Source organism: Suricata suricatta, chromosome 10 (assembly GCF_006229205.1).
Source record: "Suricata suricatta isolate VVHF042 chromosome 10, meerkat_22Aug2017_6uvM2_HiC, whole genome shotgun sequence".
Classification (NCBI taxonomy): Eukaryota; Metazoa; Chordata; class Mammalia; order Carnivora; family Herpestidae; genus Suricata; species Suricata suricatta.
The window spans coordinates 119,704,014-119,720,410 of NC_043709.1; the positions used below are offsets into that span (position 1 = coordinate 119,704,014).

Below are 16,397 nucleotides of genomic sequence, written 5' to 3' on the forward strand. Positions count from 1 at the left end.
TTAACTAGGCTTTTAAGGGATCTCATTAGGAAGTTAATGATTTTGTTTATCTTTGAAAAAAGATTCATTGAAAACGGGAAAATGACATTATGTGTGTTTATTTTCAGGTTGGGCTCATGTGGTCTGTGCCCTGTATATTCCAGAGGTGCAGTTTGCTAATGTGTCCACCATGGAGCCGATCGTTTTGCAGTCCGTGCCACACGATCGTTACAATAAGGTACAGTGGGTTTTATGTTACTGATGTTTCAGTATAACCTTTTTATTTTAAAACTGGGAAATGTAAAAGATTTTTATTTGTATTTTGTATAGGCTTTCATTAAGAAACTTAAATCGTAGGCCTCCATCAGATTCCAGCGAGATTTGAGAAAAGCATAATTACTAAATGGTAAACTCTAGTTATTAAAATATGTTATAAAGTCACAGGAGTACAAAGCAAATAAGCAAAAATATATTACCTTTTTTACTAACCTTGGTATTTAGTATTTTAACATTTATGTGACATTTCAGTCCTTATAGATTTGTCCTTTAAGAATTAGTGGCTTTTTAGTTTCTTTCAAACATACAGGTTCTATTAAATTTGAATTAATCATTATTTGGCATAACATGTATTATGATATCATACATCCTTTCTTAAAAAATAACCCTATTACAGAATATTACTTGCTCCTTTTCCTTTCCCAATTTTTTTTATACCCCTAAGATAGGATTTTTGTTGTTAGCTTTTTTTTTAAACTTAGTTAATATTTTCTTTGCTTTTCTCCTCCTGTATGTTTTTCTTGATTTAGTACATATATACATAATTGCTTCATTCTCTTTTGCATGTTTGATGATTTTTTTCCCACCCAGTGTCTTTAAGTATGGTGTCACCATTAATTTAAGGTACCTGTTGATTTTTTTCATTTGTGGGGAGAAATTATCACTGCCATCAATTCTAAGGTTTCAGATATTTTTGTGTTAAACATTTTACAATATAGATTATTATTATATATTTAAAAAAATTTTAAAATACAGGAAATGGGCCCCTGGGTGGCTCAGTGAGTTAAGCATCTGACTTTGGCTCAGGTCATGATCTCACGGTTTGTGAGTTTGAGCCCCGTGTGGGACTCTGTGCTGAAAGCTCAGGGGCTGGGACCTGCTTGCAATTCTGTGTCTCCCCCTCTCTGTGCCCCTGCCCTGCTTAAGCTCTGTGTCTGTCTCTCAATAATAAATAAATGTTAAAAAAATTAAAAAATTATATAAGAAACTAATAGAAAAATGCAAGACAGAAATCATCCTAATCTCTTTCTGATCTATTAGATTTTTGTGTGTGTGCTTTTTTATGTGTAATATATTTATTAAAAATTGGATTATATTGCTTATTCCGTTTTATTTTTGAAACTTGAAACTTATCAAACCAGAACATCTTCTTGTATCAATCAGTTATGTTTTTGCCATTATTTTTTAGTGGATAGTTAGCATGTGATACATAGTATTATTAGTTTTGATAAATTAATTAAGGAACCCCTGACTGTTGAAGGGCCTTGATTGGCTTTGGCTTTGGCTTTGGCTTATACATATCAACAGAATCTCTGTGTGTAAAAGGGTGTGAATGTTTTGGAAGCTTCCATAAATATATCGGATGAAATTGTACTGTGGAATGCAGTTTCTAATTTATGCTACATGAGTAGTATGTGACAGTGCTAATAGTCTTATATCGTGTTAAGTGCACTGTTTATTACCATTAAAACAATCTTTGCTGTCTTTTTAGTGAAAAATATTAGTGTCCGATTTTTTTTTCTGAGTAACAGTAAGGTTAAATATTTTACAGTTTTTTATACAAGCCTTTTCATGTTTGTTGACTTTGAATAGCTCTTGTTTATTTTAATATTGTAATGTTTTTATTTTTTCTTCTTTAATGCTTTATTTTTGAGAGAGAACGAGCGAGCGAGCTGGGGAGGGGCAGAGAGTGGGAGACGTGGAATCCGAGGCAGGCTCTAGCCTCTGAGCTGTCAGTATGGAGTGAGGCAGGGCTCGAACTCATGAACCGGGAGATCTTGACCTGAGCTGAAGTCAGACGCTTAACTGACTGAGCCACCCAGGCAGTCATGTTTTTTCTTTTAAAATCTGCTCCCTTCCGTAGAGCTTGCTTTCCCTCCCTCTCTTCCTTCCTTCCTTCCTAAGTTTATTTATTTCTTTTGAGAGAGAGAGGGTGGGACAGCAGAGAGAGGGAGAGAGAGAATCTCAAGCAGGTTCTGCAGTGTCAGCACAGAGCCTGATGCGGGGCTTGAGTCCACGAACTGTGAGATCATGACCTGAGCCAAAACTGACTGAGCCACCCAGGGGCCCGTTTTTCTTTATTTTATTTATTTTTTTAACAAAGTAAAATAAAAATGTTTATTTTGAGAGAGAGAGAGGGACAGAGGAAGAGGGAGACTAAGAACCTCAAGCAGGGTCCATGCTGTCAGTGCAGAGCCCAATGTGGGCCTGGGACTCCTGAATCGTGAGAGCAAAACCTGAGCGGAAATCAGTACTCAGACACTTATTGACTGAGCCACTCAGGCGCCTCCAAAGTGTTTTTTATATTAGAGATTTTTTTCCTTTTGTCTTCTATACTTGCTTTTGCCCGTAATTCAACATTTGCTTTTTAACTTTCATTATGTCTTCATTTTTCAAAATTGTTGTTGGTATTCTAGTGGGTTTTTTTCTGTTTGGGAAGTTTAACATTTTTATACAGTTTATACAACTATTTTCTATTGTTTCTGCTTTTAATACCATGCAAAGAAAATCTTTGTTACTATATAACATTTTTTTAGTGCTTTCAAGTTCATGTATAAAAAAAATTATGTATTTTTGAGGTGTCGGGGAGGGAGAGAGACACAAAATCCAAAACAGGATCTAGGCTCTTGAGCTGTCCGCACAGAGCCCCATGTGGAGCTCAAACTCACAAACCGTGAGATCATGACTTGAGCTGAAGCAGCCTTTTAACCAAGCCACACAGGTGCACCTAAATTCATGTTTTAAATACTTGTTTTTCCTGGGGCGCCTCCCACACTCGTACTCTGACTCCATTTGTCTCAAAAATAAACTGTAAAAAAAATTTAAATACTTGTTTTTCCTTTCAGTTTTCAAGTAACTTCAAACTTAAAGTTTGCATTAATAGTATAAAGAGCTCTTCCTCTCCTAAACCATCTCAGAGTTATTTACCATTATATACTCATACCCTAGCATGCTTTAATATGCATTTCCTGTAAGAAAGTACTCTCTTCTGAATGATGAGAATACAGCCATCAAAATTCATGTATTATTACAGTCTAATCCAGAAACTTTATCATTTCCCTAATTTTCATTCATCTTTCCCTCATTTCCCCAGTAAAGCCATTCATAGCAAAAGGTTCACAGATTGCATTTTTTTTAATGTTTTTATTTATTTTTGATACAGAGAGAGACAGAGCATGAGAGGGGGAGGGGCAGAGAGAAGGAGACACAGAACTGGAAGCTAGCAGTCAGCACAGAGCCTGACGCGGGGCTCGAACCCACGAACGTGAGATCTGACCTGAGCCGAAGTCGGAGGCTTAACTGACTGAGCCACCCAGGCGCCCCCACAGATTGCATTTTGTCCTGTAATCTCAAATAGTAATTCGGTTTTCCTTAACTTTCAAAACTTTGATTCTTCTGAAGATGACAGGCCAGTTATTTTGTAGAATAGTCCACAATTCGGCTTTTTCTGATGTTTCCTCATGATTGGGATTTAGTTCTTGTTCATTGCATCCTATCATGTGGGACATGATTTCAATTGCCCCTATTACTTGATTTTACCTCAGTCACTTGGGTAAGGTGGTGTCTGCGAGGTTTCTTCACTGGGAAGTTAATCTTCTTTCCCTTTATAATAAGTAAGCATTTTGGAGGAAGTACTTTGTATGTAAATATCTTGTTCCTTGTGCCTTTCCCCCACTAATTTTAGTATACATTGTTGTTTCTTGGCTTAATCAGTTTATTACTGTAATTGATAGCAAGTGGTGGTTTTCCGTTTCCATGTTTACATTCATCAGTTGACATTCTACCTTTTTTTTTTTTTAGTTGGCATTTCACTTAAAGGATTAACTTGCTCCACTCCCCAATTATATAAACACGGACTAACTTGGACTTATGTGTTAACTATTTTATTTTAATGGGTCATTCCTCATTACTGTCATTTATTTTGATGATTGTTTTGTCTCAGATTCGTCTGGTGGGACTCTTTCAAGCTGGCTTTTTGGTGTTTTGATAAGGCTGTGAGCTCCTTAGTTCTGACACTACAGTATGTTCAGACTTATCTTAGATCATTTTTGACCCAGCCAGCCCTGGAATCATCACCATTTCTCCAAGGAGTATTGATTTCCTTTTAGAAACCAAAATGGGCACGAAGTGTGCTTGTTATTATTGGGATATTGCTACTCCCTGGCCCTCTCCGTGGGGATAGCTAGGAAAAAATATATGTGTATATATAGATACAGAGATCTATGCACATGCACATCTATATTTTTTCAATGATTATCTCTATATATTGAAGACTGTTAGGTCACAGTGATACTTCTGATTCAGTATAAGGGTATATATTAAACACATATGTATTTCTTTATATAGAGAAGACTATAAACCATTAGTAATTTCACCAAATTGAATCCAACAATGCAGGATTTGTTCAAAAAGTTTTCATGTTTATGGCTCTCATGTCACCAGTGAGAAATTGGACTCCCATTATCCTCAATATGCTTGCTTATTTGATCAGTGTCTCTTGTACTAACAAACATACTGCTCCCATCCCCTAATGCAGTGACCATCCTAACCTTGTTTGGATTCCACACATCACTTGGCTTGCTCCCGCTTCCCTGCACTGGCTGCCTGTTGTACTGGTTGTGGTGTGACACGTAGCTTCAGTCCGCCACTGTTCCTTCATCTCCTCACCTTGCTCAGGGCTTGGCACTAGCTCCAGCCCTCCCCCCAGCACCCCCACCGGAGCCAGCTCTGATGGGGCTTTGACACCTGTTTTGGACTTCCCCCTCCCCCAGCATGGATGCTGCCATGCTTGGACCCACCTTATGGCTTTAAGACTCCTTAAGGCTTTAAGGAGTAAGGGGGTGGGGGAAAGAAGGAAGAATTATTTAGGTATAAATCTTTTATTCATTTAGAGTTCATCTTAGAATATGATGAGATATGTTTCTAACTTTCCCCCTATGATTTAGTCAACTTTTCAACACTACTGAATAATCTGTATTTTACACAGTGATTTGAGATACTGTTTCAGGCCGCCTGGCTGTCTCAGTCAGAAGAGCGTGTGACTCTTGATCTCAGGGTTGTGAATTTGAGCCCGAGTGGACATAGAGATTACTTAAAAAAAAAAAAAAAAAAAGGAATGAAATATTATTTGAATCATTATTAAATTCTTGGATGTTCTTGACATTTTTTCCCCATTCCATTGTTGCATCTGTCTATTCTTATCCTAACACCTATTCTAAATTATTTTGGCTTTATATACACCATACTACATGGTGGAACAAGTATTGTTATGAATTTCTTTTTCCAGATTAACATTAGGACTAACAAAGTACAATTTTTATTATCTTAGTGTTACAGTGAGATACTGTTTTGAGGAAGAATTAATCTTTTTATAATATTGAATATTCACTTCTAGGAACACAAGTGTCTCTTTCCATCAAGTTTATATTTTTGTTATTTTCCTTATATGGGGTGCTTTACAGTTGACCCTTGAACAATGCAGGGGTTATGGGTGCTGACCTGTTGCACAGTTGAAAATCTATGTGTAACTTTTGACTCTCCCAAAAGTTAATTACTTACAGCCTACTATTGACCTTACTAAAAAAATAAAGTGAATAAATACATATTTTATATGTGTATTAGATACTGTATATTTACAGTAAAGTAGTATAGAGAAAACAAAAATAATTCTTAAAATCATCCTGAGCATTGCTGAAGGGGAGGTTGGTGGGGGTTGACCTAAATGGAGGACACTTGTTGGGATGATCACTGGGTGTTACATGTCAGTGATGAATCACTAAATTCTGCTCCTAAAACCAGTACTGCACTATATGTTAACTAACTTGAATTTAAATAAATTAAAAATAAAAAATAAAAAATAACCCTGTAAGAGTGCTTTACAATACTGTACTGTGTCACACATATGATTAGGCTGATGCAGTTCAGACTCATGGTGGTCATGAGCCAAATCTCCTGTCTCTGTTTTTTGGATTTTTATTGATGTTGATTTGTATAGTTAACCTTGAAAGCTTAGTAATACTCTTCATGATCATTCAGTGTGGCTGATATGAGGCATAAAATTCTGAAGTGATAGGACCAACTGGAAAATGAATTGTTGAGTTTTGGAAGACATCTTTTTTTAAGGGATGGTAGTAAAGAGCATTGAAGAGCATTTATTAATATACTGGACTCTTACTGTGGACCTACTGTATATCAAGCATTGTGCTCGACACTGGGAATTCAAAGATGCATAAAATACAGGATTTTTCTTCATGTGACACTTTCAGTTAGAAAGATGAGTAAATGTGTAATCACTGTGTATGAAAATAATAGTATGTAAGTATAGGTTCCTGCAGCTCTCCAAAAGTAGAAAGCATTCTTGTGAAACTTTCTATAAGCTGAAATTGGTGTAAAGTTGAGGAAGCAATTATCGTTAGCTTATATGGAAAAGGCTTTGAGTGTTCCCAGACTGAAAAAATAACCTTTCTTATTAGGCTTTTCTGATAGCTCAGGACCCACCTTGCTAACAAATGCACGAAATAAACCGAGACAAAGCACAGATGATCACAGACATAGTTCAAAGCTTTGGAGGGTTGAGGCTGACATGCTCAGTGTGGTTCCTGGGGAAGGAGCGGGCAGTGCCAGTCTTGCAGCTCTTGGTGCGGGCTGGCTCTGTAATGGCTCGATGCAAGGGCTGAACATCGCTTTCACTTTTCACGTTTTTTTCATAATAGCAAAGATTCCTTCTCGATTTCTTTCAGTTAGCAAAGACAGTTATTAATGTAAGCCTTTTGGAGAATCAGAGTGGCATAACATGAGCTTTCGAAAAATGCGAGATACCTGTAATAATAAAAAATGTGAATGGAGTGTTATGGGACATAAAGAAGGGATTACTTTTGCCTAAGGAGTTGAATAAAATATAAAAAGGGATTATAGCGACTTTGCAGAATAACTATGAATTTGACCTGTGTAAAAAAAAGGATCATATAATTATTGCAGTCAGAGAAAGTAACATAAACTAGTACAGTAAGTGCAAAGGGAAGGTGGTAGGCAGTTCACAGAATAATAAATAATCCCATGTGGCTGGAACATAGTGGTATTTAGGAAAGGAAAAAAAAAAAACCACGAAGGAAATTTTGTGTGTGATAGGAAAGGACATTTTCTAGAATATCTGTGTAGTATATCTAAATTTCAGAGAACTCACTGTGTTGACTTACTATGTTTTCTACATGTCATTACATATATAGTGGCCAGTTTTTATACCATTTTGTCACCATATTCATTTTATTTTTTGACCTCTCATATTACAGCAATCTGTTTCTCATTCCACTGACTTATACATTTTGTTAATAGAATAATGAGGGGCATATATCACCTTTAAGTTACCTTTTAATAATTTTGAAGAAATGTGAAGATTAGGGAAACAGATTTTTTGAACTTTTTTTTTGAAGTTTTTGGGTACGAGGCTTGTATTCAGAATCAAGGGATCTTTTATTTAAAGTTTTTTATTTTTAAAGATTTTAATTTTTTAGGTTTATTTATTTTGGGAGAGGGAGGCACAGAGGGAGGGAGGGGCAGAGAAAGAGAGAGAGAGACAGAGAGAGACAGAGACAGAGAGAGAGAGAGAGAGAGAGAGAGAGAGGAGAGAGAGAGAATCCCAAGCAGGCTCTACACTCAGCGCTGAGCCTGACTTGGGGCTTGACCCCGTGACCTGAGCTGATATTAAGAGGCAGACACCTAACCAACTGAGCCACTCACGTGCTGCTAAAGATATCTCTACATCCAATTCAGTGTTGGAACTTACCGTCCTGAGATCATGTTACATGCACCAGGGACTGAACCAGCCGGGCTCCCCAGGAGGCATTTATTTTAGAATGCTACAATTTCCAGAGAGTGGTTGGAAGGAGACGTGTGTATTCTATGCACATGCTTTTGAAGAGTCTTTATTTATTGATGACCATGAAGAAATGAGTGTTTATGAGTATACGTAGGACCATAACAGACCAAATAAAGAAACAGACAAAAAACAAAATATAAAAACGTGGTGTCATTTAACTGGAGAAGCTTAAAGGTGGAGGAATATTTAGAAATTGCTAGCCCGACTTCCCTTCCATCCTTTTTGAAAGGAATAGTGTCCAGATAGCTATCAAGAGAAGTGTTCATCGGTATATTTAGCATCTGATGGGAAATTTTGAAAGTACTAAATATTCTCTTTGATTGGGGATTCCTCATTAGTACCATTTAAAAGCTGGGTTTCAGAGAGTGGAGCTAAACACTCCATATATCTATCCATTTATTTGGCCAACATTTATGTATGGCATGTCCTATTAAACAGCGGTCACTGTGGAAGCCTGAGGAGTACATAAAGCTCCTACATGGTAGGATTGTTAGATAGTGGAGTGTGTGCAAGGAATTTGGAACATGGAGAACGTCCACTTAACATAGTGTAACAGCGCTGAAGAGAGGGAAGGTGTAGCCTAGAAAATATTGTAGCCTCTCTGAATTTTGAAGAGTGAGAAGCCTTTGGGTGCTGGCTGTGAGGAGAGGAAAGAGGAAGGAGCGCACCAGTAGCTATTGATCTTACAGACTGAAGGAGCCTAAGCTTTGAAGTGGGAAACAGGGTGGAGAGGGAGAGGGAGAGTAGTGTAGTGGTGGGGGAGGAGGGCAGTATTGCCAGGAGGTTGAGTGTGATACATAAAATGCTGAGAGATTCTCGAGGGCCGCCTGTATCATGTTAAGGAGTTTGAGTTTTATTTCTGTCAAAGGGTTTTTAGATTTGCTTGGGAGGGATGTACTCAGATCTGCCATCTAAAGGAGAATGAAATGAAGATAGGAAGAGGGAGGATACAAGAGACAAGAGTAGACACTATTTAAGCCTTTGCCATGTTCCAGAGGTAATGATGAGGGTCTGAACGAAGTAGGAGAGTAGTATTAGAAAGGGAGAAGGGACAGATATTTTGCTAATACGTGAGAGGTTTGATTGACCAGGTGTGATGATCAGTTTAGAGTAACACACAGAATGAGGGAGGAAGAAAAAATCAGATTTAGTACTAAGCACATCATCATCACCTGAGATAGAGTATATATAGAATCATCAAGTTAATTGACTCTTTTCTTAGAACAAAGACAGCTTTAAATTCTTGGCAGATGTTGATGGGACACTACTTAGTTTGTAGGACAAATCTTGAGTCTGCAAGTTGTTTGCCAGCATATTTTAACACTATGATGATAAGACCCCACGGTAAAATTCACATTTTTGCTGAAGCATTGAATATTTGCTTTTGTATATATCTAATATAATGTATGTTTGTTTTTACTTGGCACTTGTAACCTGGTTACTCAAATGAACACTTAATTTTTTTATTTCTTTTTTGGATATTTGAGTCATTTAGAAAAGGAAAACAATCTTGCAACTCTATCTACAGAAAAATCTTTTTGCCACCCCTCCCCTGCAGCTGATTCTCACTTTCCTTATTCAGCTTCTCTCTGTTGTGTTTGCGGCTCTCCCCCCATTGTCAGTACACACATGTACACACATTCTGTTTTGTTTGGTATTGTTTCTCATTTTCTCAAGGGATAGTAAATTATTTGTTCTTTGTGATTTTGTGCTTCTGTGCTCAACTTCATTCCTCATTCCTTTCAACTCCAAGGCTCAGAGGCAGTTTTATTAAGCAGGGTTTCCTAAGGGCTGTGATAGAGCGGTAGTGTACTGTCTTTCAGTGTTCTTTCTTTGCTCCTTTTACTTTCTAGAGTAGTGGTCCTGTCTAGACTGGAAATGCCAGCACACAGTGGCCGACTTCAGATTGGTCATGGAAGTAAACCAACGTACAGATCACCAGTATCAGTGTTTTTCCTGTTTGTTTGGTGTGTTGGGCACTCCTATATGATAGATGATTCTATGGTATAATCTACTAAGTATAATTGATTATGAGATAAGATTTTGTTAAAATCTGTACTTAAAAGGAAATTACATTGCTAGGCAGTATTTTAAAACAAGGCAAGTAAGACTTGACAAAGTTGGTTTATTCATAGGGGAAAAATGATAAGATCAAAAACTTTATCCTACTCAGAAATTAAATTTACTAAAACTAGCTAAGTTACTTCATCCTAGTCAGAAATTAACATTTACTGAAACTAGTTGGCTGAAACACTCGTATGGTAGGTATTCCTACAGCATACATGGGGACTTGGATCTGAAACTAGAAAGTCACAAACTGACTACTATCCATTCCAACTTTGATAAGGGTTCTACAGTCTCTTTTCTATGGTCTGTTCTTGTTTGCACATCATCTCTAATTTTGCTTCTCATTTTATCTGAGTTTCCTACAGGTAATTTGACTCAGTGTCTGAGTTCTAAACTTTTAATGGGGTAAATCTGGTCTAGGTACCTGGGCTGAGAAGCCATTTTCACCTAGAAAAAACGTGGATGCCTAGTTACCATTTCATCATCAGAAATTGAGCAGGGCGCCTGGGGGGGCTCAGTCGGTTGCATATTCAATGCTGTATTTTGGCTCAGGTTGTGAATCCCAGCATTGGTGGCATCCGTCACCATGCTGGGTGTAGATCCTGCTTAAGATGTCTCTCTTTCTCTCTCTCTCTTGCGCGCTCTCTCTCTCTTTCCCTCTGCCCCTTTCCTCCACTCTCACACTTTATCTCTAAAATAAAAATAATAGGGGCACTTTGGTGGCTCAGTCAGTTGAGCACTGGACTCTTGATTTTGGCTCAGATCACAATCTCCTGGTTTGTTCGATTGAGGCCCCTTTGGGCTCCACACTATCAATGTGGAGTCTACTTGGGATTCATTCATTCATTCATTCATATTCTTTCTCTCTCTCTGCCCCTTTCCTGCTCCTTTCCTGCGCACGTGTGGTGTCTCTCTCTCTGTCAAAAATAAATAAATTTGAAAAAGAAAAATAATTAAAATTTAAAAAATAGAGCCTAGACAGTTCCTGCAAAAGATGTAGGAAATTAGGTGCTCTTCTTTACCTTCAGGCCTCATACATGTTCTATTTAAACAACTAGGTAAAAGCCTATAAACTGTTACTGATGTACCTGTGCCAAATTGCATATGCTGATTCTTTAGTTTTATAAAATAGTGTAGTGTTCTGCATAAACTTCTTGACAATTTCTGTCTTTTTCTTGCAATAAATTTAAATTGTGTTTAATAATTCAAAAAGGAGTTTTTGGCCTGAGTGCCTGGGTGGCTCAGTGATTTAAGCATCTGATTCTTGATTTCAGCTCAGGTCATAATCTCTCAGATTTGTGGAATTGAGCCCCATGTTGGGCTCTGCACTGAAAGTGCAGAGTCTGCTTGGGATTCTCTCCCCGCCCCCCCCCAACTCCACCCTCTTCTTCCCTCCCCCACTTACACTCCTCCTCCCATAAATAAACTTAAAAAAAAGTTTTTACCAACTTTAAAAAGAGATGATTTAAGGTCACTTGATGATTTCGTAAAAAACAAATCCAGGGACAGTGGTATGTTGGGACATTTTTCTCATTATATAACACTAGCATATTGAATTAGGGCATAAACTCTTAGTATACTCTTGCAGCATGGAATCATGCTGAATAAAACTGAGTAAACTGATCTGAGTTGTTTGATTTTTTTTTTTAGTATTAATTGTAATTTTTAATTAATTAATTTTTTGAGAGGGAGGGAGAAAGAGCAAGAAAGAGCAGGGGACGTGGCAGAGAGAGAATCCCAATCAGTCCCTGCACTGTCAGCACAAGTCTGATGTGGGACTCAAACTCATGAACCATGAGATCATGACCTGAGCCAAAATCAAGCGTTGCACGCTTAACCAACAGAGCCAACCAGGCGCCCCTGAGTTGGTTGATTTTAAAACAGTAAATCTTAGCAAAGTATATCAGGTATCCAGGAAGACACACTTTGAAGTCATGTCAGATTTTTCTAAACTCGTGTTTCTTGGTGCGCCTGGGTGGCTCGGTCAGTTATGTGTCTGCTTTCAGCTCAGGTCATGATCTCGCAGTTCATGGGTTTGAGCCCCACGTCGGATTCTGTGCTGACAGCGAGCTCAGAGCATGGAGCCTGCTTCAGATTCTGTGTCTCATTCTCTCTCTGACCCTCCCCTGTTTGCTCTTTCTCTGTCTCTCAAAAATAAATTTTAAAAAACCCTGTGTTTCTTTACATATTTTGGGTCTTCAGGATTCTGATAAAATGTAAGGGTTCTTTCTACAGAATAATGTACATGAAATATAACAAAATATTTTATATACACTTTCTGAAGGATTATAAGAATACCCCTTGATAGAGTCTCAGACTCTCTGCTTCCCAGTCATGGTGAGGATTACCAAATTTTAGATTACATCAAGTAATTAAATTAATTGATTTAACATTTGATGTATTTAAAAATAATACATTTTAGATTATAAACATTTATTATTGTATCATAGAATATACCTGTTTATAAGGTTCTGATAAGATTGCTTGATTTTTAAAAAAATTTTATATAGCTAATAATTTATGAAAATGCCATTTTTACCACAACATTGTCTGTACTCATTTTAAACATCACTTTTAACATTTGCTAATTTGATAAATGATATCCAGTTTTTAAAATTTTTAATTGATTACTTGTCATGTTGTCAGAATACTATTTCTTTTGTGTCTGTTTTTTCCCATTTAGCTCTTAAACTTTTAGGTTTTCTAAAGTTATGAACTATTTTTTTTTTTTTTTTTTACATTTACTTATTTTGAGAGAGAGAGTGTGAGCTAGGGAGAGGCAGAGAAACAGAGAGAGAGAGAGAATCCCAAACAGGCTCTGCACTGTCAGCACAGAGCCTGATGTGGAGCTCAAACTCATGAGCTGTGAGATCATGACCTGAGCTGAGACCAAGAGTCGGACACTTAACCGAGTGAGCCACCCAGGAGCCCCTAGTGTAATGAACTCTTTAAATAATGATAACAAATTTATGTTTGTATATACTACAAATATTTTTTCACTTTGTCTTTTCATTTTGGTGATATAAGAAAATATTCATAGACACGCAGTTATTATGCTTTATAGTTTTTTGGAGGAGGGTGATGGCAGTAAACAAGATGATTAAACATGGAATCTTTGAAAAGTAATTAGGGTATATAGGATTACAGTCGATCCTTGCATAACACAGGTATGAACTATGCAGGTCCACTTACATGCAGACTTTTTCTAATAAGTCCAGTACAGTACCTAAATGTATTTTCTCTTATGATTTTTTTTGAAAAAAAATTTTAAAAAATGTTTATGCATATTTTGAGAAAGAGATAGAGCATAAGTGTGGGAGGGGCAGAGAGAGAGGGGAGACATAGAATCCGAAGCAGGCTCCAGGCTCTGAGCTGTCAGCACAGAGCCCGATGCGGGGCTCAAACTCACAAACCATGAGATAATAACCTGAGCCGAAGTCAGATACTTAACCTACTGAGCCACCCAGGCACACCTTCTTATGATTTTTTAAATAACACTTTTTCATCTAGCTTACTTTAGTATACAGTATATGATACATATACCATGCAAAATATGTGTTAATCTGCTCTTTATGTTATTGATAAGGCTTCTGGTCAACAGTAGGCTCTTAGTAGTTACGTTTTTGGTGAGTCAGAAGTTATACCTGCACCTGCATGGGGGATCACTGATGCTTCTAATCCCCATGTTCAAGGGTCAGCTGTATATAGTATGCACCAAATTATAGTGTTACTTTTATTTTTCTGTACTTGTAATGGTAATACAGAGATCATTCTTTGATATACTAATTTCTACACATAAGCACATAGCAGTCACCTAGGACTAAGGAAGTTACACATCAAATTTACAAAAGCATTTGGCAAGTTCCAGAAAATGGACAGAGTAACCCTTACTCTGGCTCTTTCCCCATAGGCTGCTAAAAATCTAGTATTTTCTGCATGCTGTGAGACATAGAAGGCAAAGTGATACAACTTCTCTTACAGTTTTCAAGGTTACATGGAGGATGAAAATGACGTTGCTCATTGTCAAAGACTGTCTTTTAGGAGGCAACGTCTATTTGCCATAATGGCTTAACTGACTGAGCCACCCAGACGCCCCTATTTGCCATTATGGCAGATGGTATATCTGTAGCACTAAAAACCAGAATGCTGAAATGAAATACGTAAGGATTGTCAGAAGTGAATGTCTTTTGTGCAAGAGTACACACATGGTCCATTCTTTTTTCATGAAGAAAATAATGGTTGAATCACATATCTGGATATGTTGACAGAGTGTTTTTTTCCATAGCTATGGAAATACTGATATTATGTTATATTAATATTATATATAAAATATTATACTGTAGCAGACTGGTCTCTGCCTTCATCTGTCCCTCAGCATGGAGGCTTTGTCATGGTTATCTTCCATACTGCTGGCTCAGGCATTCTGTTCTGTCAGAAATATTTTTATTAGGTGTAATTACGTTCAGTGCAAGCAAAATTTATTAACTTGTTAGGGAAATGGCAAGGTGACAATAGAATATGCAAGTTCAAAGAGAGAGGATGTAAATGGGGAGGTCATGTAAGTTGGGAGACCAATAAGCTTCTACCAGTGTTTTAAAAGAAGTAAAATTTGAAGTTTTATTTCACAGGGTCATATAAATATCATGTATATATTTGTACTTATAAGGAGTGATAAGATGATCAGAGCTGCCAGATAAAAGAAAAAAAAGACATCTAAGAAGAAAATGATAAGGATGCATTTTGGGTCTGAAATTGGGATAATGAGATTTCATCACCCAGTAGGAATGTTGAGCAGCGCCAGGTGCCTGGTAGCCCTGGAATAGTGTCAGACAGAGGTGGAGCACCTCCGAACACGTCCTAATTTCCATCAGGTTACTGTTTGCTGGTGGGGCTTTTTCTCAAGGTACAAAGTTGTAGAATACAGTTTGCCATTTTTAAAAAATCCATTATAGGTCTGATTCCCCCCCCCCCCCCTTGGAAAGTTCAAAGCATTGGGCTGCTCTGAAATAGTGACTGCCAAAATTCCCAGTTAACACAGCATGTGACCTTTTGGGCTCTCTTTAGGGTGTAAGTACCGTTTGTATCTACCACCTCCTCTCCACAAGGACGGGGTAACAAAGTGATGTGTCTTAGCTGCAGAAGAGGCCGATTGGAAAGCAGGCTCCTGGACCGGTGTGCAGACAGGGCTTTGTGACAGTGTGGAAATAACTTTGGTGCTTTCTTTACAAATTAATTTCACTTTTTTGAAAGTGTCGAATAGTTTTTGTGTCACCTCATTTCTTTTGGGTTTTCTTCATATGAACATTTCACTGGGATTTCTGCCTTCATCCTAAGCTCTTGATTGATTTGTGCCTAATAATAACAGTTTTAGGCTTTATTTCTAGTTTTATTATTCATAGGTTTTCTAACTTTTAAAATTATGCTTCTGTGACGTTTTCATGTTTATTCTACGTATTATAACAATATAAGTATTTGGTTTGGAAATTGTCATATGTAGAAAATAATTTAATGGGACTACTTCCCATTCCTCCCAGTTCATCACCCAACTCCAAAACATTACCAACTCCTATCCAGTTTTTCATACAACCTCTGTGCTGGTTTTCTAGGCCTGCCGTAAGAAAGTACCACAAACTCTGGGTGGCTTAAAACAACAAATTCATTCTCTGACAGTTATGGAAGCTAGAAGTCTGAAATTAAGTTTTTGGCATTGGTTCCTCCTGAGAATTGTGAGGGAGAATCAGTTCTGTACTGTCTTCCAGCTTGTCATGGTGGCTGGAACTCCGTGGTATTTGTTGGATTATAGGTGTATCACCCCAGTCTCTGCTTTTTGACCCCACTGTTCTTCCTTTGCATCTGTGTCCTCACATGGCCATCTTCTTAGAAGGACCAGTCGTACTGAGCCAGAGGCCTGCCCTACCCCAGTGTGACCTCATCTTAACTAATTGTATCTACAGGAACCCTTTTTCCAAATAAGGTCACATTCTGAGTTACTGGGCTTATTAAATAGGACCATACCTTTCTTAGGGGCCACAGTTTAATATATAGTAATCTCTCACCCTCCCTGTCCCTGCTTCATGTTCTTACCACATGCAAAATACTTTTATTTCATTCCATCCTGTCTCAAAGTCTTAATTGTTTCTAGCATCAACTCTTCAATTCAGAATTTTATCTTAAGTATTAAATCTCACTTCTGAGTCAT

At 37.5% G+C, this 16,397-nt stretch overlaps 1 protein-coding gene across 13 annotated transcripts in view; it reads left to right on the forward strand.

Annotated features, from left to right (window-relative positions):
- MLLT10 (MLLT10 histone lysine methyltransferase DOT1L cofactor) overlaps positions 1-16,397 on the forward strand; it is a 235,419-nt gene that overhangs the window by 86,763 nt on the left and 132,259 nt on the right. For all 13 annotated transcript variants that reach the window (XR_003914122.1, XM_029953345.1, XM_029953343.1 and 10 more), the window contains one exon: positions 108-217. Coding sequence is in view for 12 of the 13 variants with exons in the window: in XM_029953345.1 (XP_029809205.1) it covers positions 108-217 (110 nt within the window). In the remaining variant the exon portion in view is untranslated. The remainder of the gene's footprint in view (positions 1-107; positions 218-16,397) is intronic.